Genomic DNA, 26,591 nt, shown 5'->3' with positions numbered 1-26,591 from the left:
AATAATAGTATTACTAATAATAGCAAGCGTTACATAATAAAAGAGCACATTTCATATTATGTGATATTTATTTATAAAATAGAAATAACTTGTGCTCTTTACATTGGTAAAGTAAGAATAAATGCGTTAATATATAGAATAATGTCGATTTAATACATTGACAATATAATTGGAATAGTCAATATAATATATGTAAGATAATTGTATATAATTAATTATCTTTTCTTAAATAAAGCCTTATTTTACAATAATGCGTTATTATTTAATCTCTCTATCTTTGTACATATTAAAAATATTAATTATACTCGTTTTTTTTGCAGCGCAAAATAAAATTAATGACTTGTTATAAAAACACACACCAGACACATTAATTATAATCAACGGTCATAAATCTATATGAAATCTTTATATGAAAGATAAAAATTAAAATAAACAGTTTATAGATAATATTCAAAATTTCCACGATTACTGGAATGCCTATATTACAAATTAATATTTTTAATTTTACTATACTTTTGTGTGTATATATATTCTGCTATATTCTACTAGAGATACATGTTATCATAATTATCTGTTCATTATTATTTTTCATATCTCGAGGATACTAGAAAATTAACAAATCATTATTCATTATAAAACTAATAATTATCATGTAATTTTATTGTATAAAGTGTAAAGCATACGTGATGATAATAAAGTTTAATAAATGATGTAAACCATTATGTCATATGTATGTATGTATGTATGTGGTAAATTGAAAATTTATTTTATAAGAAAAATTCATTACTGTGACTAAAAAAGTAACGACTTGTAAAGATTTTTAATACAATTTTTAGTACAAGTTATATATAAAACATACACATATACATATACACACATAAAGTTTACATTTTTTATATAAAAATGTAACAAAAGTAATATAATTTCAATATTGACATAGTTATAATATTGATATATAGTTATTGATATATCACTACTAATATAGAAAAGAATTGATAATAATTTAGAATTTTAATCATATCTCTAATAAGAAAAACTTTTGTCTGATTAATTAAAAAAAAAAAAATAATTACTAACAAACTTTTTTTGCTTAAGATCACCAAATTTTATATAAATAAAAAAAGATTTTAGTTTTTTCTTTTATCAAGATTTGTAAGAGATTGTAGAGCGGCCAATAGCTTCTTTTATACCTTCAATTTTGATGCAATTTCAAAGTCCTGATGTGAAAATAATTTACGAGTCAAATTCATTTTTAATCAGCAAAAGTTTATAAGAATTGCACGATATGTTTCAAGTAAAATTGATTGATTGTTAATATGTTTATTTAATATTTAAAAGAATTTAATGCTCTTTATATGTATTTGTATGAAAATCAGATCATTTTGAAAAGTTTCTAAACTGTCGAACTGTTTTTCGTTACCGAAAAAATATGACATAGTTTTTTCTTTCCATTACAGAAATTCCATGAAATTTTCGTGACAACGTTAATGTTACAGAAAATAAAGTAACTGTAACGATAAACAATAATCAGCTACCAGTAACATTATAATAATAATTTATCAAATCTTTATGCGTGCACGCATGCACGCACGCACGCACGCACGTACGCGTGTGTGTGTCATATATTATTTTAGTCATCTCATCTTCTTTAGATTATTTCTTATATTCTGGCAAAAGTTTTTTTTTTTGTTTTTAATATGATCAGTGTCAAGTATATAATACATAATTCATCCTATAGATATAATTACTATCTAAAAATTGGCATAGAGACATTTCTGCATAATGCACATGTATACACACACATAATACCATATTTTACAAGGCAATTACGAAATTCTTATGTTTTAAATTACTATAATAATTGTAAAATTATCGCGCAGTACCGATATCACTTTGTTTTATTTATAAACCCTCCAAGACTTATATGTTGCCAGTTTGCCTGTTAGGAATAAATCGAAATTTTATTTTCTAATTATGAGATTTTATATGATATTATGAGAGAGAATTAAAAAAATCTTTTGCATTTTTTGGTTAATTTTCATTTAGAAATATTTAAATATCAATTGAAGCGTTTCTTACAAAAACAGCCTTTATAAAAAAAATCATACATTCGAACATAGTAAAATATTTGTGCAAAATAAAGCAAGATATAAGGTAGACTGATTCAAAAATAGCCCCCTATAGCTCAAAAGACATTTCTGCCAAAAATATCTCATTTTATAATTTTGAAGGGCTGTTTTTATAAAAAATGTTTCAATTGAATTCAATATTATATGTATTTTATAATAAGACAAGTGATATTCTTAAATATTACTCGCAATATTAAGAGAAAATGTACCTTTATTTTTATCTATATTTTATATTAAAACATAATTGTATATTCTATTCTGGATCTTATTATAATTTTATCCTACATTTTCCCCGTCTGAAAAAATTTTTGCCACTTACCCCTATACCAGTTACCCATCCGGTTCCAGCTGAATTTTCATCCGTAATACCAATTCTTCGACAGACAATACCAGCTCCTGAAATTGCCCAAACTTGTCCCTTTTCTCTTGAGATGGATACTTGTCGGAATCCTTGTTTCGCATTTAATACTGACATATCTACAAGCATGTAAATTAATTTGAAGATATAATGATACATAATAAACTCGCGAGAAAAGAAAATATTTTGTATACCTATGTGAATAGGATCGTTTGGCATAGCGGGTAATGTTTGCCAATGGGTTCCTTCAGGAAAAACATTGGATTGTATCTCTCGGCGCACTGATAATCTACCATTTGTATCTAAAGCCCATACTATATCATGTCCTACTGAAATTTGTTTCAATTGAGCTCCTGAAGGAGGTTCGACAGTCTGCCACTGTACACCTACAATATCAACAGAATATTGTCTACCTTAAGTGAATGAATAAACGAATGAATGAATGAATGAATGAATGAATGAATGAATGAATGAATGAATAAGCGAGTGAGTGAAAGTGAGAATAAGTGTGAGAATATGAGTGAGTGAGAAAGAGAGGCAAAATGAGAAGAAAGGAGGGAAAAAAGATAAGAGAGTGGAAAAAAATGTATATTAAACATGTTAAATTATTGCACAAACTGTTAAAAAAAAAAAATAATTGTTATCTATATTCTAATGATAATATTCTGTGAATTTGATACCAGTTGATTTTGTAGCACTGATGCCTAGTCTCCAGCAGGAGGACCCGTTTTTGCCAACAGCCCATACTTGTCCACATGGACCGCACGATATATTAATTAGAGGTTGGTCGCTTGGTATATGTTCCCATGATACACCCTATAATATATAAAATGCTATAAAAAATTGTCAATAAAGTATTGCTATGTCTACTACTTGATTACTTTAATAATTAATATGTATGTGTTACAGCTGATAATACCCGGATATTCGAGTGCCTATTCATTAGCCGAAACGCATGGGTAGTACCTAAATACAATACCTGGACCGTCTCATCCGAATAGTGAGACCATTCTACTCGTGTGTCTGTTTTATCTGAATTATCCGAATTATCCCGTACTTGTGTCGTTTGCTACTCTTATCGTCCAAATAATTCATAATGTGAATTATTTATATTTAATACAAAGAATGAATAGAGTAACAGTATAGTATAATAATAACGCGCTAAACTGTTCAATTGTTATATTGTGTAATTATTAATTCTTTGTATTAAATATAAATAAAAACGTCAACTATTTAGACCGTAAAAGTAGCGAATGATACAAATACGGGATAATTCAGATAATACAGATACACAAGTAGAACGGTCTCGCTACCCGAATCAAACAGTGATATCTAGATACTAGCAATGAATTTCGGCTAATAGACATAGCTGGATATCGGAATACCCGATTCAAATAATTTTAGTCATTTAGTCCTAGTATGTATATAATAAATACATACACACGCGCGCGTTGTGTGCATGCGTGTCCTCTATCATACAAGATGTTTATAAAACAAAACTTTTTGAATTGCTGAACACCCTCGAACAAACAGAATAAATGTATCTCACTTAATGAATTAAATATGAATTTTTGAAACTCCGGAGTTCTTTTATAAATACCCTGAATAAATATAATTTATCTGGTCATACCATTGGACAAGATTCCGAAACGCCTCGTCTGAATAAAGCCTCGCCGTTTGCGGCAACTGCCCAGACATGAATAGGAGCATCTGTGCCAGGCTTTCCAGTTGCCTAATTAATCAAGAAACATTTAGGATGCTTTATTTGGTTGAAAGATGTAAAGTTTAAACGATTAAAGACGTACATATAAAGAGACATCAACGAGTTTGGTATTTCCTAGTTCTTGCCAGGGTCCGCTGGTTGTTAATTGACATCTTCTAAACCATCGTCTTCGTCGAACATAATCGGTAAATTGTTTCTTACCATGATATTGCGAGGGGAAATCAGTAGCGTATTGCCACCCATCTCGATCAATCCCACCGGGTGTGTGAAAGTCGACAATCCAATCCGATATCTTTAAAATATATCAGTAGAGACTATTAGAGTATTAAAGTAGAGAATTAAAGCAAGATGTTGTAATAATGAATATGATTTCTATGTATCGTATCTTTTCTATCATCTTTCATATCAAAAACAGGCGAGAGAAATGCGTAAATAAATAGTTTTCTCTTTTCCTTTTCTCCCATTTTCTCTTTATTTCCACTTACCCAATGCCAGTGCATTGACAATAACTTTGTATGCTCTCGCGTGCGTTTGTGCCGTCCAGTTACATCACTCCACATGTAACGATCTGTTGGAAGTCCATGCGCGGTATATCCAGTTACTGGATTCCAACGTTGATTTTCATATACGTAATAATTGTGGGTATCTACCATCGTATTTATTCCTGTATTGCTGGTTCCTAAACCTATATAATATTTTTCAATATTAACACCTTGTGTCAAATTAAAAAATAGAAATTTAATTTAAATTAAGTAGCTATCGTACTCATTCTCAGTCAGTGTCTCATACTTGTCAGTCTCGAAGTAATTCTATCATTTCTCTTTCCTTTTCTTTAGTAAAACATGTTTTTATCATATTATTAAAAAATGATAAAATACCTTTGAGAAATGTGCCTCCCCAACCACCTGTATATACCCAAGCAGTACTATCGTAGCCGATGCCCCAAGTGACGCCTACAGAACATGTTTCAACCTTTTTCAAATGTCCACCAATTTGTCTCCAAAACATGGTGCTAGGTTCAATAATTACCTGTCCAAGAACAAAATATTCAACTAAATTATATGGATACGAAACGACACATGTACGTAACAATAAATGTCATAATAAATAAAACGCTCTACTTACAAATGGGGATTTATACGTAATACTGCATAAAGTCAGCAATCCCTTAATACGCAAATGCGTAATACTTTGTGAAGATATTCGATGGCTATAAAAGGTATATTCGCTACCGTTAATGTAGATTTTATAACCGCGTTCTTCACAAATGATATATAACGTAAGATCACAACCCGCCTTTAATGGGCTACCTCCACTTCTTTCCTCATCTCCCCACTGACCATTCTGATATGTATTCCGTACAATAATATTTTCTTTGAGTCTTGGATTAAAATGCAAAGCTACATCATGACTATCCATTATAGTCCTTTGCTTCACAAATGTCGTAGTATAACAGACCAGATTAAAAGACAATCTGACAAAATTATTATTATTATTATTATTATTATTATTATTAATGCTAGGGTGTCCAAATCTCTCTTATAGCCTTTTTCTTCTCGTTGAAAACACATGAAAAATGTATAGCTATTTGATTTACCTGTCAGCGTCGTCATGAATGCATACTGTAATTTTTAGAGTACTACCATATCCAAAACCATTTTGTAATATAGTTTCAAACGGTATGTCTTTACCAGCTACATCAAATTCTTGCATATATTCGTCTTCGGATAATTGACATTCCTACACATAATAAAACTAGAATAAGAAAGAGTGATTCTTCATATTTGATTGTCATTTGTATAAACATACTTCAAACTTTACCTCTGCGATCGCGGGATCGAATACGTACACATCACCTAACGCAGTTGTGCTCCAAATAGAATTTGGACCAGGTCTACCATATACATTATTTATTTGGCAAGATACTGGAAAAAAAAGAAGAATATCTGCACGTATTTTCTCGCTTATTCTCTATTTTATTTGTTTTGATTGTCGATGTAGTAGTCATAGGTCCGAATTCATAGTCGTTTCTCAAATTTTAAAACTTTAGAATTTCTTAAATCTATCCTAATGCGACCACTTCATTGGTTGAGCTATTCTATTCAACCAATGAAATGATCGCATTAGGATAGATTTAAGAAATTCTCAAGTCTTAAGATTTGACAAATGACTATGAATTCAGACCGTAATGTTCTTACCTGAAGTTAAATGCGCCAACCAGTCTTCCATTTCCATATCACTCGTAAATTGTAATCTAATTACTTTGGAACGTTTTAATTTGGGAGTATAAACTGCTATTCTTGGATTACCTGGTTCACTGCAGCAAACGACACATGTAATTTCCGAAACAGGAAATTGTATCTGCAATATTATTATTTTTGTGAAAATTATGTAATGTTCAGAATTTGATGCATTATATAAATTTATTTGCAATTTCTATAATCAACATACTATGCTTGTTATGCCATCTGAATTTAATATTATTAAGGTCCCAGAATCTAACGAGCCAGTATCGCTACTTATCCATTCTAGCTCAATCTTACAATCTTCGTATAAACTGCCATGTTTAATTTTACATTTAGCGTCGCCACTCTTTACCCAAGATAATCTATAGTGATGTTAAATAAATCAAAAATTTTAATTAATAAAACCTGTATAATATGATATTTAATCAATTAATCATTTAATTCCGCTTACTTTTCAACCGCTTTCTCATATATTATTGAAGAATCAAATGACATTTTTTTTAATCTCGCCTTTAATTCATCCAAAATACATATTCTCCATAACTCTCCAGTTTCCCCTTGTATTATACCATTACCATCTGTGATCCTATTCAATCAAAATAATTATAAATTTAATCAGTCAATTTTCTTTTTTCACAGCGTTACTTGAATTCCGATATTAAATAGCTTATTGAAAGAAAGAACCTTGCAAAAACAAGTAAAAACTGAGAGTAAAATTATATTAAAATTTTACCATTTTGGTGGATTTGTCGAATCGACAAAACATGCCCCAGCTTCGACCTTGTACCACAGCACGTCGCATTCGGTCCAATATATTATGTCTGCGCTTTCATCCTCACCATACACACCAGAATCTCCAGTTAAATCTGGATCAAATACACTTCCATCTGTTTCTGGATGTGCTTCCACACCTACCATAGAACCGACAGAGTGTACAGGACTCCAGGCAGCAGGATTAATCTGTTAAGAGATGAACAATTTGTTACATGGTATAATTTCTATTTTTTTTTTTTTATACTGTAATATTTGTAATATTTCATTTCACATTTGATCAATATATACATATATTTTATCCTAAATGATTCTAAAAATATTTTAACCTTAACGGTACTGCTCATTCCTTTTCCCGATACAATTATCGATTCTCCACTTTTTGCTAAAGATTCATTAGATATAGTTATACTAGCAACGCTCGCTTCATTTAAATCACCCGTGTCTACAGAACTTGCAGATCTGCAATTATTATAGTTATATAAAAATTAAATAATTCGAGGAATTAATGTAACAACAAAATTACATTGAAATTTTTGTCGTTATCATTATGCATTTATATTACTTTGTATATGTAGTATTATAATACACCGTCCTATAATTGTAAATCACCGTTGCGCACTTTTACCTTTTTCTTTCTTCATTTAAATATATATCTTGAAAAGATGTTTGTTGAATATTTTTTGCGGATGCGTTGTCCCCGGTACGTTGCCACAATTTTAAAGACGTGGGTGTTGGTGCCGAACGTGATTGTTCTTCCCATTCTCTAATTAACATTGTACCTTCGCCAGTACTGTGAGGTCTAGTACTATGATTCTGTAAAGACAGATAATAGAAATAATAGAAATTCAATTAAATTAAATGTACCATCATCAGTTATATCAGGTATATGATAATTGTATGATGGATTATTTTATTACATAATTATGATTAGTATAAGATATAAAAAATGTATAAGTATATAAAAGAGCACTAAATGTTTCTCTACCAAAGAACTCCAACTCTGATGACGTTGCTGTTGTGGCGTGCCGCAAGTACTATGCCTGTTGCTAGACGATAAACTAGCGTTACTACTTGCTCTACTCAATTGAAGCGGCGCGTTTATCAATTTCCACCTTTTTCCTGTTAATTCGGAGCGTACGATACCAGTACGATAATACAAACGTCGATCGTCATAGCCAATAGCCCAAACCTTTAGAATACATAAAAATGCACCGATATGCATGATGTGTGCTTTGTTTCTTTTCTGTATAATATAAGCATAAAAGAAACACACGCACGCACATACATAGAATATAAAGAATATAAAGATTTTTTTGTTTTGTGTAAATTAAGAATTAAAATGATTACTTGATCGTTTGGAGCGACAGATACCAGTGCCATTTTGCTCAACATCTCAACCCAACCGGTACCTGTAGCCAATTGCTCGCAAACGCCACTTATTTCACCTTGAACACCCTTTCGAAACCATACTCCACCGTCGTGCGTCACAGCCCATACAGCATCGGTGCCTACACTAACTTGCACCAATCGCAAGTCCTTTTGAGGCGGCTCCACTTCTGACCAATCTTCACCTTTAATACATAGGTAATACGGTCCGCCGTGCAGTGTCAACATAATTATTATACCATACGTAATCATGTTTGTTTATTTACCCATTGGATTGTCTCTCGTTACGCCTGTACGAATCAATGCTTTGCCTATTGTAAGCACAGCCCAAACAAGACCGGTTACTCCAATACTAATTTGACAAACTTCATAGCCATTTGCCAATTTAATACAGCTCCATCTTTGTCCTTCGGGACAAGTTGTACTAGTCCCAACGCGGAACATCACCTATACAATATCATAATAATATATAATAAATTGATTTGATTTTCTTTGAAAGAAAGCTATGCTAAATAAAAATCATACCCTCCCGTGAGCGGTTACCGCCCAGACTACTAAACTTCCAGAGCTACCTCCGGGCATTTGATTTCCACCCACGGCGATATCGATAAAAGGTTCCTAAAGACGAAAGTATTACATTACTTGCTTGAATTATGCGATTAAAAATATTGTCGCACACATGAGAAGATTTGTTTTGGCATTTGCCATTTTTCACCTTGGTTGGATCTTTATGAAGAGGTGCGATAGCGCACCACGAGTTCATAGCGCTATATCTCCGATAACGAACCCATTTGCGTCTTCTTACGCAGGATTTCCACTGCTTTTTTGTAGTATACGTAGCTGGAAAATCAATTGCGTATGTCCATCCCTATCAAAATATCAGATTCTCTGTGATCAAGATTCTCTTTGGTTGTGGGCAACTGATAACAAATCTATACATAAACAAAACCTTATGAAAAAAATATATAACACTCGCGTGGAAAAAATACAAGTATATATATGCTAAATATTAATATAATTTTATGTAGATTTAAATGAAAGTTATACAAAAGACCTGTGTCCTCGATATGCATAGAATATTTTTAAAAAATGCAATCGCATAAGCGATACCTATATTTGGCCTATAACGCTGTACAAAATTATCATTGAGAAATGTAAACGAGAAAAATTTTTCTCATTAAAAAATGGTCGAGTTTTTGCACAACAAAAATATAATGCTAGAATGAATGGAACGCTTGAATCGGTAATCGTATATATTTACTTTGTTGTCAACGATTCAAAACTACTCGATTATTTTACAAGGAAACAACGCAAGTTTTATATATAATATATAGTTATAAGATTTTCATATAAAGGTAGAAAAGAAAAAGAGTATGGTAATATGTAAAAATATAATGGCATTAGAATGGTGGAGTTATATTTACACACATCATGATCTAACGGTTGGCCATCTAACGTCGTTTCTATCTGCCAATCACCTTCCCATTGCCATGCCATTGACGGCAACTTTACTTTGTCTCTGCTACGATCGACCGTACCGTCTTGATTTGAAAAGTTGTATCTGTCGGTTGGAAGTAATCTTCCGGAAAACCCTTCCAAAGGCAACCATCGCTAGAATATATATCGTTAGTGATCTTTTTTTTTTTTTATTTCTTCATTAGCACGTTGTATTATTTATTTAGAGTGGAATATTTTTATAATGTATAATTGCAGAATATTTGTGCAAATGTATATGTACCTCGTTCTCATAAGTTTCTTCCTTAATTCTGATCGGTACGTCTAAACCATGAACGTGAACGTAAACTTGTCGATCACCACCAATCGCCCACATAAAATGTGGCACAGCCGATAACTGTTTAAATTCTAGTCCTAGATACATAAATTCACGCCACATATTCCCAGATGTTGACAACCCAAAAACACGCCCTTCGTTGTTGACAGCATATAAATATGAACTTGGCATTTTAAATCGAATATATATGTATTGTATATAATATCCTTTGTAAATTTATCTGTAAATAAAATTTCCATCGTAATCTCTTTTTTACAGATTTACTAACGATAACAATTTTAGTATGTCGCGTGTGTAATTTTGTGGTAGATTTAATTTTCCGCAAAATACATACCAATCCTTTTTTCTTGCCCCTCTCTCTCTCTCTCTCTCTCTCTCTCTACCAGAACAATTTTTTCATAACATTTCGTCTACATACATCTTCCATTATTATAATTTTAATTTTGAAGGAACGTAGTGTTCATCATAGATTTTCCTCTCGTCTCAAGTCTTGCGTCTTTACGGAATTTTATGCGTAAAGGTCTTTAAATTTTCCTCGAAGAGGACGTTTTGGAACGTAACTTGTAAATTGTAAAGTATTACGTTCTTGCGGAATTTTATGCGCGAAGGCCTTTACGCTCTACGGGTCTTTACTTTACACCGTGTCTTGGTGTCTTGCTAGAAAGCTCCCCTTTTTTGTATTCATCTATGTCCCATGTCTACGTTACCATTGCCACGTTTCCCACCTACAGATGCTACAGACCGCTACAGACCTGATGTCAAATGTCAGTGTCAGTGTCAGTGCCTCATATCTGGTACATATATATTTCATTGTCAGTGAGATGTGAGATGTGAGATGTGAGATGTGAGAGGTGAGAGGTGAGAGGTGAGAGGTGAGAGGTGAGAGGTGAGAGGTGGGAGGTGGGGGACCCCAACGTACTCTGTCTTTGTTTAATTTTCAGTAAGTAACAAAGATGGAACAACAGTTCTTGCGTCGTAAGTCGGATGGATAGGATGTCGGAATAGTTGACCAATCACAGTTGACTTTAGAGAAGATTAATTGAATACGATTGGTTCATTACTTACGACTTAAAGCTTACTAGACCTTAAAGCTATTGTAGACCCGGCCTTAGGGTGATTCCACAATAGCTGTCGTAAGTCGGATGTCGGAAGAGTTGTCCAATCATATTCGATTATTCTTCTCTAAGTCAACTGTGATTGGTCAACTCTTCGACATCCGACTTACGACAGCTATTGTGGAATCACCCTAAAGCATCTTCACGAATGCATCATTCGGCATCCGGTATAAGTATTTTCCTTAGTCCGTGGTCCGTGGTCCGTGGTCTCTGTGATCGATAACGAAGGATACGTGTTTGTTTGTTTTTTAAATTTAAAATTTAAAACATTATTATTATCATATTTCGCTAGGATGGGACCGCCACCCGTGGTCACCGGAATATCGCCTAAAGAAGGCCCTCCTGGCACTCGAGTGATAATGCGCGGAGAATTTTTAGGAAATAAAGCTCAAGATCTTATAGGTTAGTACCATTTGTAATGGTAATTATTAAAATTTATTAAAAGATAAAAAAAAGAAAATTTTTGTAATTTTTAATGTAATCACGTAGATAAATCATGTAAATATATGTGTGTATGTGTGTGTGTGTGTGAATAAATTGTGTGTAATATAAAATGTTTTTCAATTTTATATGAAAAATGATTACCTACTTTTGTATTCAAAGTAGATGATAAAAATTGATACTATCAATCCATCTATAATATTACTTATAATATATAAATTTAAATAAAATCATAAAGTTTAATACATTAATTTCTTCGATATCTAAGTAAGTGAAGAATATATGTATAATATACTATATTCGGTCCATGGCCTGTCAACGATCAACTTGAGGAAGACTCGAATAAGAGTGAAAATTAGTTTTTCTATTTTAAGATTGCATTTTGTATTTTAAAACATAAAATTGTTAATTAATTATTGTAATATCAATGTTTAAAGGTTGCTTTAATATAGTCATTTAATTTTTTGAGGATTGACCATATGCGGATGCGACTGTCTGCTTTCGGCCGAATGGAAGTCGTCGAACAAAATTATAGCGAGGTCAGGGCCTTGCAAAGGTCGCGGAGATATAATAGTGACAACACGCAGCGGAGGACAGGGAAGTTCGACGGTGCAATTTCGTGGTTACCACGAGACCATAGGCCCTATGAAGGAGTCAGCTGTATGGGTAGAGGAAGCTCCTATGCAGAGTTTGGGCTGGGGTAGAAGGGCATTGTCGCCTACAAACTATCAACAGGAAGATCCTTTAGGACTTAGCGTAGAGGGAAACGAGTAAATATCTAAATTGCAACGATACGATACATAAGTCGTTGATAATATTTTGCAACGAAAAATTAAATTTTATTTCCAAGTAAAAAGTTTCCCGAGGATGAGTTGATCGAACTTTTCGGAGATGGAAGTGGAGATCTTACGAGCGAAAAGTTTCATCCAGGATGGTTTTTATTACAGCATCATCATGCCACTACTTTGGAAGATTTAAAAGCTGGTTTGGCTTACCTTAGAAGAAAAGTCAATTCTCAAAAGGAAGGGCAGTTGTCATTTTTGAAAGTGAGTAAATGACATGGATCGTTGATAATCGAAAAAAGAATTTTTCATCATCTCATCTAACATATCGTCACACGTATAATCAAAATTGAGTATTTAACAGGCTAATGTAGGAGCGGTAATGGAGCAACTTGATACGATAATGTCGTTAAAGGATCAGTTTGAAACGGACATGAGGAGTTATGGGAGCGATCCTACAGAAAAATTGGAAAAAGCTATCGGCCAGTCTATGTCGGAGGCTAATAAATTATTTGACGATGTATTAGCGAGAAGAGACAGAGCTGACGCCACTCGTAACGCGTTGGCTGTTATGCAACGTTATAAATTTCTCTTTTGCATGCCGATAAACATTGAGAGAAATATCAAACGAGGCAACTACGATCTTGTAATCAATGACTATGCCAGAGTTAAGAACCTGTTTAAAAACACAGAGGTGGATGTCTTTAGAAAGGTATTGGAAGAAATTGACGATAGAATTACTAATTTTAAAGTACTGTTACGTAAAAAATTAGAAGAGATGTCATTTAGCTTAGAGGAGCGTAAAAAGATTATCAGAAATCTTGTCAATCTCGATGCCGAAGGTGATCCAGCATGGGACGCAATAGGTGCGTAAAAGTCGAAAATAAACGTTATTTTAAACTACTGTTAAAGAGGTTTTTGTATTTGAGACAAGCTATACACACATATTATATATACACACATGTAAAAAGAAAGTAATTTCAAACCTTTTTTTTTTTTTCTAGTTTCACATGCAAATTATCTAGAAAAATGTATCGTCAATGTTGTAACCGAGCATCTAGACACAGTCAATTGCGAGGATGTAAATAAGAAGTCCGCTCCGCTAAATATGAAGCATTCAAGCTTGGAGAAAATTACTGGGAATAACCCACCGCCACAAATCTCATGCATTGAAACAATCTGCGATATCGTGGTCGAACAATTGCCAGACCTATGGAGATTGGGACAGAGTTATTTTACGGGACAACTACATGTAGCGGTAGATGTGGAAAAGCAAAGTCATTTTAAAGTGTGTATTACATTACGTGTAAATTTATTTTTAATCCTCTTATAAAAAAAAAAAAAAAAAAAAAACTATCCGCTAAATATGTTGTCCATGACATGCAGAATTTAGTTTTATCGAGTATGCAACGTGCCATGGAGGCCATGAAGAATACATGCAGTCACGATATAGACGCAAAGTGGCTTTTACATATATTACGTTGCGTCAGACAAATGTACGCGTCTCTGATACATTTGGATTTACCTAGTGAAGCTCTCGATATTTTCGGATTCTTTATATTGAATTTAAGGTATATTCTCAAGTTAACAATTTAAGAATTCAATTAATCGTTTCATTATCTGTCTACAACCTACTCATCTTTTTTCTTTTTTTTTTCGATACTATATATAGGATACAGTGTTTGATTGCTCTCTTCAAGCAAGGAGCAGATAATATCATAGCTCTGAGTCGAGAAGAAATTTGGCAGATAGAATATTCGAACGAGGACGGTGGTGTTACAAAACTGGTAAAAAATTTTAAATATCGATGAATTTTGTTCTTATTAGAAATTTATTACATATCCCGTTAACATAATAAATCATTATATAATGGTTTTGTACTATGAATAGCCATACTTGTTTGAGGAAACAGTTGTGGAGATAGCGAGACACGCGCGTGAAACGGTAGTTGCTTGCGGTCCAAGAGAAGGGCCGTTGTTCAATAATCCGGCACACCAGATTCTCTATCACAGTACTGTCAAAATGTTATTCACATCGTTTACGCGATGTTTACAACAATTGGCATTTAGCGGTTGCGAAGAAGCTATGGACAACGACGAAACATCGGTTTCACAATTGATCGGTTCACCTTCCGGTTATAAAAGCAAAACGAATAAACATAAAGGACCTGTGAGTAGCATAAATTGCGCGACGTTCAGCTTGTTTATGAAAAAAAAAACACGCTAATTATTTTTTTCTTTTGCATATAATATCTGTAAATTTCTTATGGAGCAGACATGGGAGCAATGTCTCTTAATCTCGTTAAGCAATATACGATACGTATTAAATATCGTTTTACCAAGAATCGAAAATACCTTGAAAGGGCAAGGTTATCCTGAATTATCCACAGCGGTCGGATGGAATTCCGATTGGACACAATTGGAGACGTTGGATAGCGCCGTTTTGGACGCATATCTAGAACGCCGTTGCGATCCGCTCGTTGGTACAATAGAACCTAGCATGTATTTAGGCGGTTTGGAGTGGGACTTTGATACAGAACCGACCCATCTAAAGCCGTATGCCCAAGAAATATTGGCAAACTTGATTGCCGTGCACGCGGAGGTAATAAATTGTCACGTCTCAAAACGTCATAAAACTGTACGCACATATATATATATATATATATTTTTTTTTTAAACGTTTTTTTTTCGCGCAGGTACGCCGAGTCGCGCCAGCTCTATTACAGAGAATTCTATCCCACATAATAGAAACTATAGCGGAGGAGCTCGCGCGACTCATGTCGTGCGTTACGCAGTTTCGACCAGCCGGAATTATTCAAGCTCGGACAGACATAATACTCTTGAGGAACGCCCTGCAAGCTTACAGCACGATTAGAGCAAAGTAAAAACAAATTTAGTTGTAACAAAATCAAGAATGACTTCATTTTCGAACAAATTTTGCGCGTTCAATCTATATTAGAATCTGATTTTTTTTTTTTTTTTTTTTTTGTTGCAAACAGAAATTTCTTCGAGGAAGCTTTGGATGCGATACCTCAACCTATAAACAAAGAAGATCGTATGCGGATAGACGCTCTTCTATCGAAGGTTACAACGTGTATGCGACTGCAGCTATCGTGTCTTGCCAATGAGGGAACGGAGAATATTCGCTACTTGACGGCGGATCCCGAGCGTATTACCATTGTATAATTTATGACGACTAAAGTATCGTCTGCAATTACAATGTATTGTAAGTAACGATTAATTTACTTATTAAAAATTCCATGACTACATTTAAATACGCATATTGTATATGGTCGGTCATCGTACAGTGGTGAAGAATACAGAAGTGAAATATAAAATTTGCGATACTTGCATTTATTGTGTCCATTGTAGAGTAAACTTTCAGTGTAGTACAGCTATAGTAAGTCATCTATTTCATTTTTTGTTTTCTTGTGTGTTCTTGTATAAAAATTTTAATCATTTTCTCTCTCTCTCTCTCTCTCTCTCTCTCTCTCTCTCTCTCTCTCGGATCCTCCGAGTCTAACTTGTGCATTAACTCGAAATCTGCCCCCATGCGTTAATAGTAATGATGAATCGCGTTTGCAAAAGAAAAATTCGCTCGCCGACAACCGTCCATTCCACATGTCGAGTGGATAAAAAAACTACTCCAAATACAATCCTATTTTAGTTAATCGTAGAGCTATCATGAGATATCGGTATCTTCCTATCGTGTAGTTTCACTTAAGGGTGCACCTCACAACATTATCCTTCAGTGATATCTTTTGTCCTTTATTCACCATCACCGAGACGCTTTAATGGCTAAAGTTGTTCAACTTCCTATTAATCGTCAGAGTATCTGATACTATCGTCTGCAAAAGAAATAGACATTTTATTTCACGTTATTTATATGCGAGAAGTAAATTATAAATCGGAAATAAATAGTACAAAACGATATAAGTATTCCAACTATGTATATATTTCGTTCAATTCAGTAGATGAACTTTAAATACAATATTTTTGCGATGTGAATAATACTAATAACATTGACATATATATATACACACACACAAACACATGATATTTTATTGCAATGTTAATAGTTTGATCATCTTACTGTGAAAAAATATAGTTGGTATTGTTCACAACAAGAAAGTACATCGCTCCATATTTTGTTACACCAAAAAACGTGATGGTTTGATTTATAATATATTCATGTTTATCCCAATGTTGCTGGCAAAGCTCTCGTAGATAAAGTGTATTATATATCCATATTTGAATCTTTGAATGTTATCTGCTCGATAATGGATTGCTCCACCATTGATCGAAACCATGGTCTGTTAATTTACTGCAAGAAAAAAATAGTACATGAATATATTGTTAAGATTGGCAATTTATATTATTATTATTATTATTATTATATTAATAATAAAGTTTTTATTATTATATTAAGAAAGTATTACATTTTATGCATCCAATCAAGATTTTTCCATGGTTCATGTGCTAAAGCGTCTGCATGCAAATAAGTACTTCAGTCACTTGGCCATTCCAATGACCAAGACTTTCCTATAAATCTGAGAAACGAGATGCATGCAATGGCCATTCTTTATAATTCGTATTTTTCACATAACTATTTATTCTTACCCACATGAAATTTTAAACAAATATGTGAAACATTGTTCACGTTGGATGTGTCTCCTCGATATTGGTTCCAAATGAGATTATAAGTGACCGTTATAACTCCAACGTTGTCGTGGTTGTAATGATCAATTCAATTTTTTAGACCTGACGATGGCTATTTTTTATTTGTATCTTTTGTCGCAATTTTATCAATATAATCTATCTGTACAAACAAATATATCAGTCTATTCTCTATTATGCATTAGGTAATAATACATGTTAAATGAATCTCACCAGGTAAACTCGACCATCTGATAAGATTACTTTTATTATGTAATATCCTCTATAATTCATTTTAATGAGTCGCCTTTCTTATCAGCACCAAAGAAAGATACATTATCGCAACTCTGTATGTAACAAGCGATTAACTTATTTTTAACGTGTAATTTAACCAATGTATATTCGTGAATATTATGCACTATTCACATTTTCATCCTTAATAATTTTATCCTGGTTATCCGTGCATAGAATTTCCGTTCAAGAATTTCTTTATATCGAACATTACTTCATCATCTTTGAACTTACTTTTATCGTTCTGCTTTTTAATAAAGAGCCCACCATCGTTTTAGAATAAATTATCTAAAGAAAAAAAGTTGATTTTTTAAAATTATAAATGTATTTATATTTTTCGTTAAATCAATTATTGCATTATCTCGAAATTAACAGAATGAATTTTTTTATATGAGGAAATAGTTTTATTATTATTCCAACAAACACGCATACGGAAGACGAGAATTAGAGACTGTTTGCCTGGAAATGTCTTACCGAAATCAATATAATATAAGAGCTGTCCTTTTATGCGTTTGTTAAACCAAAGATAAATCCATATATATATATATATATATATATATATATATATATATATATATATATATATATATAGAGAGAGAGAGAGAGAGAGAGAGAGAGAGAGAGAGAGAGAGAGACTGTTAGAAATCATAATCTGTATGATGTACATAATGCAATCTATTGTTTATTGTATAATATCGCGGTTTGGTAATCTGGATTTGCGCTACTAAGAATATATATATAAGTAAATATCAGCATCTAAAAAAAACTTTTGAGATTATTTTATATGTTAAAAACACTAGCATTATCATTTAGAAGAGATGCAAAACCTCCATTATCAAACATTGAACACAATAATCAGTGTTTTCATAAACACAAGTTTGCTATAAACTATTCGTAGGATATAGAACATTCATAGCACAATTCCTCTCTCGTATATGTAAATTATAAAACTCTTGTATCTAGAAGTAGTCTGATGACATGCAATTTTGTTAAATAAACGACAAATGTAATGACAAATGTTCTGACAACCGTTCTGACAAATTGACTCGTTCCCTGCTAACTCTCTTAAGGACAAAATATTGACGCATTGAAATTGTGATTCATCTGATTACGAGTTTATTGCGAGTCGAAGATCAGTTATCGAATAAATTATAAAAAAACTAAAGTTAGGTGGTGATATAAAATTTATAAAAAATATATATATATATTTTTTTATAACAAATATCGTGTATTATAAACGAAATTTTCACACATTAGCGATATAAATACTGTTTGTCGAATAGCGTAATAACGTATCAATGTATGAAATTACGTAATTCTCCAGTAGACCATGAAGAACAATGATGATAATAAACAACGGAAATTATACATTAATTTATTTTCTTGTTCGTCTTGTCAACGAGATCAATAGTTTCTTCCGTAATCGTATCGGTATCCATACGTGATTTATCCACTGGATATAACCTGTGGATAATGTATATTTAATCTTTTTTGTACTTGACAATATTATTTTGATGCACATGCAATCAAAGCTATGAGCTGCAATGCGGTCGCGCTGAGTGCAAGTAATAATACAAGATAGATTTTCGACTTGGGCGGATTTAAATAATTCCGAAAATTAATTAATAGTTTTATATCAGGTCATAAAATCACGGAAACAAAGAATAAGAAAATAGATATTGATTATGATTCACGCTTGCCGTAAGAAATCAATTGACTGTAAGAAAAAAACATTAGATACAAACAGACATTTTGTAATTGAACGCAAGTTTACAAAAATTGTGCTAATTGTTCCCGAAGCAATTAAATCTCAGTCAAAAAGTGATGCAAGAAAATATTACATACTTGTATATGTAGTGCTCCAAATATTCTTCTAGTCTACGATTTTTCCTTTCTCTCATTACTTTTTGAACTTATCTTAGCATTCAATGGCTCTCAGCGCGAATAGTCCAGTATCGCATTATAGTTCTATTATTCAGGCGCCCTCTCTCTCTCTTTCTCTCTCTCTCTCTCTCTCTCTCTCTCTCTCTCATATGCACATGTTAAATTTGATACATACATGTATTTACAATCCCCCCCCCCCAACACACACACACACACGCACGCGCACAAAATACATAAAAATATAAAATATATTTACCATCTTTGGTATAGATAAATTAAAAAGACAGCGTCGTCTCTGAAACACGCTATTCTATGAGCTGTCGGCATCGTTATAATAAAAGCGAACACATCATCGATAAACGTGTTAAACGCTTTGTACATGAACGTTCTCCACGGCAGATGTGCCACGGATTTCAATTTATAATTAACAAACAATTGTGGTAGCATAAAGAGGAATCCGAATGCATAAACACCGTTTACTATCGAATTTATGGTCCAAGAATACCAACTGTAGCACAAAACGATTCAGTTAATAATTTATCTAATATAAAAAGTTATCATTTTAAATAAAATCGATCGTTCACCTTTTATGCGGTTGATACAGAAGCGAATATATGGCACCAGCGATGATTAGCGGATATAACAGGTAACTCAAATAACGCATACTTTCAGTATCGAACTCTCTAGTTTTGGCTTCTGCTGCATCGATGTCGTCAGTTTTAAACTGTATTTTTGGCAAAATCCTATCGCTGCTAATTAGCCGCACTCGGGATATCTTTTTCAATTTCCACAGCTATTGACAAAGAAATAAGGATACATATGCATAATCCATACACACACACACACACACGCACACGCACACGCACACGCACACGCACACGCACACGCACACGCACACGCACACACACACACACACACATGTACATATTATATATATATATTATATATAATATATTATATATTATATATTATGTATACACACTATATGCAAATATGTTATATTATTATAGTTGATTATATATATATTTACGTTGTGTATTATGTATTTATTTTACATATTTACACACCTCGATAACAGTTCCGATACCAGTTGGAATAAGAACGAGTAAAGAAGAACCCTCATCACAAAGGTAAAGGAAAATCACAGTTTGACTGAATGTACGCCACATTACAGTCCATTTGCTGAGGCCTATAAGATTATTCTTCTTTCGCCAAAAACTGACATCGTTTTTAATAGCAAGAAAATCAAACAGCAACTGTAACACGACAGAAAATCGACGTTGTTCTTTTGTAGCGCAAGAATAATCGACGTTCTTTATTATACACTCACGTGTATAGCTGCGATGAAGAATGTACCACCTAATAAGTAAATGTTGGTATCTGCAAAAATGTTCTTTACTTCATCGATGTCCTTGTCGGAGAAACCGAGATTCTTCAGGTTGTCCATGGTCGCCTGTACATGTAGCACCAATCGTAGTTTTCCTAGAGACACAGGCGAATATTCTATCGTTACGTTCATCGTATTATTCTGCAAAGTAATCCGTTGAAAATCCCGGTGTCGCGTTTGTAAGAAATCGTAGTTGACGATGGGCAAGAATGTCTGTTTGCCAATTATTCTGCGACAAGTGGACAGAATAATACATTTGTAACATCCATTGTATATATTCCATATGTATATATTCTAATGTTTGACAATAAAATTTGTATGTACTTTATATGATTCATGAGTTCAGCAGGCATGCTATATACAGGGAGCATAACATTATCTGTCATTATTGTAAAAGTCACACGACTTTTAATATGCGAGATTAGGCGTACAGCAATCTCCGTGGCCTTCTTGATATTGGAATTTTTCTTGCCCAACAGTTTAAATGCTTCTGCTTCAGGTACCATGTATTGTGTCATTTTAATTGTAGTATACGAAGTAAATACATCCTGTAAAATGCCATTAAAATTAAGTATTTTAGAATTTTACAAAGCTCTGGTTACAAAAACATCCATGTATATTTTATCGTCTTATTGTAATTACTTTTTGCAAATCAATGAAAGATCTGTCCTGTTTTGCAAAAGCAGGGACTAATAGTACATGTAAAAATAATGTTCCATTTCGCCGCGTTTCGTATGGAATATTCAATATCGTTGGACTGCAAGAAAAAAAGACATACACATATAATATATATATATATATATATATATATATATATATCGTTAAATTGTCATTTAAATAGAATCAAGACCATTCCTATAAATAATATTTAAACTCAACTTGTGTACTTAAATTCTAGATTCTCGATTCTAGATCTATTTCTACAGAGAAGAGAGATAAAAAAATTAGTAAAAACTTAGTAAATGTTTATAGGAATGATCGGTAAAGAATACAATTACACGTTTAAACAATTACATACATGGTTTGCGCTTGATTATAATTGAAATTTTGCCTCGAGTACACGAGATCGATATCTCTACTCGTGGGATTTCTTTTAACGGAGCTGTAGATGTGCAAATTCAATTGCGGTCGTTCGCTTAGGTATGACCTGAGACACGGCTTGCCGTCCTCGCAAGCAGGTGACACGAACAGTAGCGACAGGGTATATATCGAATACACGATGTATGCCAAAAATACCTGGGAGAGGATAACACTGAGCGAGGGCCACTGCATTTTTGCCGCAAATATTTCGCGAGCTGCATATGCTATATCAGTGTATCACAATAAATATGTAATATGTATGTGCGACATTATTGTAGCTTTCGTATTTCCTGCACGGCCGTATGGTCTCTCTCGATAATAATTGCTCGAATCTCACAATTCTAGAATGAACGAACAAACGTTTTATATTACATGCGTTCAATCATATCTCCGATTCACTCCGAAGATCGGATGAGATACGAGATATGAGATTTCGACGATTGTTGTCGTGGCAAGTGGCAAGTGGCAAGTCGTAGCAGACGATAGTATGTATAAAGAGTAAAACCACACAGGTTATTAAAATAACGATGATGCATGTGCAATCCTGGGAGTTATCTCGTATAAATTAACGGTTAATCTTATGGTTATTTCGCACAAATAAAATAAGTCCTAAGTGGAGATATAAAAAAAGTTAAGTATAATTACATATAGTAATAAAAATATGTAGATACATTTATAACTGTAATTAAATCAACAGTTATTTCATAGAGCCTTCAGCTTATACTACTAAAGCCTGAAGCTGAAGCGGCATAGATACCAGATTCTAGAGTTTTCGTTTTCGTAGCGCGCTTAGGGCTTCTGCCCAAACGACGCGGAAACGCTTGCCGCGCGACAAAAAGCGATGCGATAGCCAATCACTCTTTTGCTCTTATGGAAAATATATAAAATGATTGGCTAGCGCATCGCCTCTTGCCGCGCGGCAAGCGTTTCCGCGTCCTGTGCCCACGTGGCCAAAAGTCCTTACATCAGCTTCAATGGAATATGGAGCGAGCATTATCAGAATGCGAAACTGTGATTGGTCACCGGGTTGCCGCTTTTGTCGCTTTGTCGCTTTGTCGCTTTGTCGCTTTGTCGCTTTGTCACTTTGCCGCATCCTGCGTGCAGGGTGCAAAAGTCATTAGGCCGGGTCTACAACAGATGTAGTAAGCCTTAAGCTGTAAGAAATGAACCAATTACAATTGACTTTAGAGAAGAATAATGAATATGATTGGTTCATTTCTTACGACTTAAGGCTTACTACAGCTATTGTAGACCCGGCCTTACCGCACCGCGTCTTATCTGCAGCAGTTCTTTAGGCCGGCCATTTTTCGAAAATGCCTGACTGTCATTGGTCAATTTGCTTGCGACCTTACGTTCTACGGCTATTGTAGACGAGGCTTAAGTATACACAGTAGCGACAGTGAGCGTCGGCACCTTTGATGTTGATGTTGCCTGGTCACATGACCTATCGCCATTTTGAGAATAGTACACGCGCGCTGTTTTTCATTTGACTACAAGAATAATTTTATAATTATATTTAATAAATTGATAAAATTTATTTGTCGTCTCTTTCTCTCTCTCTCTCTCTCAAAAATGTATTATTACTGAAATATATCTTTGCTTATACCTGTCGCTATTGTGTGCTTATACTGTGACAATATCTATTGTAGATGGCCCTTTAATAGGTGTAGTAAGTCTTAACCCGCAAAAAATTATAACCAATCACATTCGACTTTTTTTCACATTCAACTGTCATTGGTCAATTAATAATAAATAATTAATAAATAATTTAACAACAATTAATAATTGGGACCAACAATCAATTTTCTTTCGAATTTGACATACAATAATTAAAAAAAAATTTTAAATTTCTATTTCTAGTCGCATATACTTCGCATGGGCGACTAAAATTCATTACTGTATCTGCGCAGTATATGTGTGCGCTATTGAAAATAATTATTTGTTATAATTAATAAATAATTAATAAATAATTCACAAAGGATCAACTCTGCAAAAATAATTGGGACCAACAGTCAATTTCCTATCGATTCGACATATAATAATTGAAAAAAAAAAAAATTAAAAATTTTTATTACACGGTAAAAAACATTTTGTATTTTTGTTGAAATTTTCTCGTGTAGAAATTTTTGTGTTAAATTTTTAACATACTCTTATGTTAATATAACATACTGTCGTTATGTTATTATTTTAACTTTTCTGCATTGAGTTAACATTTATACCGTTTCTTGTAAGAGTTAAAACAACACAATAAACAAGTAAATCTTGCATTAATTCACATTTTTTGTGTTAATTTTTTACATATTATCTGTGTTATTTGTTTACATATTTGCCTGCTGTTAAATTAACATTAAAATTAGAGTGGATAAATTGGAACACGAGAAATGTGTTAAATTTAACCCAAAACTTTTTATCGTGTATAGGTATATAGGCTCTGACTTCACACTGATATTTATTTTGTTAATAACAATTAAATTAACAAAATTAACAAACGTTAAAATCAGCCCAACGATAACCAACAATTTATCGCAATCGTTAAAAGCAAAAAATTTGAAAAATTAATTTTGGCTATCACAGAACTCACAGAACTCACTTTACAGGGAGGAAATGCTAATAGAAGCACATTCTATTTGACGCTTGCGGAATCATTTCATCCTAGCTTGTTGTTGTACACTGAAAGTTAAACAAAGACAGATCGCAGGTAGCAAGCACCATTGTCATTTTGATGTTGAAAACTGGTCACTTCTGGTTCAATGACGTCACGTGACCAAATAATATCTAATTTAAAACATCTTTTTTGTGACGTCTTAATAATGTTGTAAAAAAACGTCATAATATCGTGATTTCTTAAGTCATTATTATAAATCGCCTAAGTATTACTATTTTTTAACTATAAACTCATTTAATTATTTATAATATCTTAAATTATTAAAACATTTTGTGTATAATTTTGATATTCACAATTCTCTAATATCCCAGGGCTCTAACATAAATTTCCTCTATAACCTGAGACTTGATCATGAATCTTTTCCTCTAGCGTGAACTCGCGAAAAGTGAAAAGTTTTATTAACGAATATTCAATATTTGTGAATGAATTTTTCATTTTTACAAATTTACGCTAGAAGGAAAAGATTCATGATGAAATGTCGTTAAAACGTCACTAATAGGTCTAAAATGGTCATCGAGTCACGTCTTTTTAACGTCTTGAAATGTCATCATCGATCTGTGACCTTAGTCCATCATTTTTACGTCATTTCATCATGTCATATTTGGTTCGAACTGACCATATTTTGACGTCAAAATGTCGTGTGCTTGCTACCTGGAATGATGCGCGCGAGTGTTGCGAATAAAGTAAGTGAAACGCGTCCTAATAGAAATACATGGTATTGTTTGCGGTTACGAAAATAGTAAAATTTTCATGGATAATAGGTAATTAATTTTTCTGAAATTATGTTGTGAAAACTAATCAAACTTTGCAAAAAATTTTGATAATTCAGGATCTATACGTATATAAACAAAATGAAATTGTTGGTACTATTTTTCAATATTTTTTACTCATTACATTCTAGAAGAAATCTCGCGTTGTCCTCATAAATCGTCGATACGTGAAATATATAATAAATATAAAAATCAAATTAACACATTTTGCGCGGGTGTTTTCCCGTACAAAACAACTTTAGTCGCTTGCCGCGCAAGATGTGTTAATATAAAATATAATATATAATAAAATAAATACAAGATACAGTATATATAATAAAATAAATGTAATCGATATATATATATATATATACATATATATGAAATATAATAATTAAATATACATGAAATATACATCGATCCATGAAAAATCAGTATGAGGGTATACTCTGCTCGATCGCCCGTGTGTGTATTGTGTATGCAGCCTAAGAACACATATAAAATAAAGTCATAAATAAAATGAGAGTTATTACTCTTCCATAATTTATTATAGTAAATTCACTTGAAATTTTATTTAGTATATCGTCGAGATAACAAAGGAAGAGTTTCTTAAAGTTTCATCAATTTGATGTTATTTTTAGTTCAATTCATATTGTCAGATGCAGCCTTAAAATATTTCTAAAATATAGAAAACTAAAATAAAAATAGTTAAAAATATAATAAATTTAATAAAGTTACATATACATATATTTAATCGATATTTTATGTTCTTAATTTTTCGATATTTTTAAAACAATAGATGTATAGATTTATAACTATTTCAAATTTATCAGAAACAAGATTAAGAAACCATATAAATCTAACCATACACCAGAAACTATATAGAAATTGTTTGGTGTCACATTTTTTTCGAGGAAAAGTCGATCCCGCTTCAATTATGAAATTTATCGTTGGAAAGTAATAAAAGTAAGTATTGACGGATTCTTCCAAGTCAAATGGCAGACAAAATATATCTATCGTACGTTCTTTTTTTTTCAAATCATTCGTCGTTGTCTGTGAACGCCGCGACCAAGCATCAAGTACACCCCTGAGATAACTAACCGCATGGAGCGTGCGCGACTTGACGCTTGTCGC

General features: G+C 32.8%; 3 protein-coding genes across 7 annotated transcripts; 1 reads left to right on the top strand and 2 right to left on the bottom strand.

The window, feature by feature from the left end:
* Positions 1–925: 925 nt before the first annotated feature.
* On the bottom strand, positions 926–11,257 carry Pex23 (tectonin beta-propeller repeat-containing peroxin 23). 3 transcript variants are annotated; one of them, XM_072895584.1, is made up of 25 exons: positions 10,743–11,255; positions 10,355–10,628; positions 10,045–10,227; positions 9,332–9,484; positions 9,142–9,234; positions 8,883–9,063; positions 8,578–8,801; positions 8,216–8,419; positions 7,856–8,043; positions 7,557–7,689; positions 7,190–7,416; positions 6,908–7,042; positions 6,662–6,818; positions 6,409–6,571; positions 6,032–6,135; positions 5,808–5,950; positions 5,336–5,684; positions 5,089–5,239; positions 4,696–4,895; positions 4,293–4,502; positions 4,118–4,219; positions 3,168–3,303; positions 2,682–2,873; positions 2,449–2,606; positions 930–1,939 (listed from the first exon to the last, which is right to left on the bottom strand). In XM_072895584.1, exons 2-25 carry the CDS (start codon positions 10,577–10,579, stop codon positions 1,889–1,891), a joined length of 4,062 nt encoding a protein of 1,353 aa, XP_072751685.1. In that variant the 5' UTR covers positions 10,580–10,628; positions 10,743–11,255; the 3' UTR covers positions 930–1,888. The 3 variants fall into 3 exon arrangements, with proteins under 3 accessions (XP_072751684.1, XP_072751686.1, XP_072751685.1); XM_072895583.1 differs by having other exon boundaries at positions 926–1,939; positions 2,449–2,873; positions 10,743–11,257; XM_072895585.1 differs by lacking the exons at positions 10,355–10,628; positions 10,743–11,255 and having other exon boundaries at positions 928–1,939; positions 2,449–2,873; positions 9,332–9,548; positions 10,045–10,182.
* Positions 11,258–11,699: 442 nt separating this feature from the next.
* On the top strand, positions 11,700–18,709 carry Sec5 (exocyst complex component secretory 5). Its single transcript, XM_072895600.1, has 11 exons — positions 11,700–11,925; positions 12,434–12,734; positions 12,815–13,010; positions 13,111–13,612; positions 13,751–14,034; positions 14,133–14,317; positions 14,419–14,533; positions 14,637–14,915; positions 15,021–15,347; positions 15,442–15,626; positions 15,745–18,709. Exons 1-11 carry the CDS (start codon positions 11,817–11,819, stop codon positions 15,929–15,931), a joined length of 2,670 nt encoding a protein of 889 aa, XP_072751701.1. The 5' UTR covers positions 11,700–11,816; the 3' UTR covers positions 15,932–18,709.
* On the bottom strand, positions 17,845–22,769 carry LOC140667545 (lipid scramblase CLPTM1L). Of its 3 annotated transcripts, XR_012047046.1 has the most exons (10): positions 22,689–22,769; positions 21,982–22,384; positions 21,606–21,720; positions 21,288–21,511; positions 20,907–21,192; positions 20,644–20,832; positions 20,161–20,369; positions 19,833–20,084; positions 19,005–19,156; positions 17,862–17,980 (listed from the first exon to the last, which is right to left on the bottom strand). XR_012047046.1 is itself a non-coding variant. In XM_072895602.1 (8 exons), coding segments are annotated over exons 1-8 (1,530 nt in total). In that variant the 5' UTR covers positions 22,236–22,682; the 3' UTR covers positions 17,845–17,979. The 3 variants fall into 3 exon arrangements, 2 of the variants coding, with proteins under 2 accessions (XP_072751703.1, XP_072751702.1); XM_072895602.1 differs by lacking the exons at positions 19,005–19,156; positions 22,689–22,769 and having other exon boundaries at positions 17,845–17,980; positions 21,982–22,682; XM_072895601.1 differs by lacking the exons at positions 17,862–17,980; positions 22,689–22,769 and having other exon boundaries at positions 18,894–19,156; positions 21,982–22,682.
* Between the last annotated feature and the right edge of the window lie 3,822 nt (positions 22,770–26,591).

Source organism: Anoplolepis gracilipes, chromosome 7, assembly GCF_047496725.1.
Source record: "Anoplolepis gracilipes chromosome 7, ASM4749672v1, whole genome shotgun sequence".
Taxonomy (NCBI): Eukaryota; Metazoa; Arthropoda; class Insecta; order Hymenoptera; family Formicidae; genus Anoplolepis; species Anoplolepis gracilipes.
Note: the sequence above shows the minus strand (reverse complement) of the source record. Positions and strands in the feature narration are given on the sequence as shown.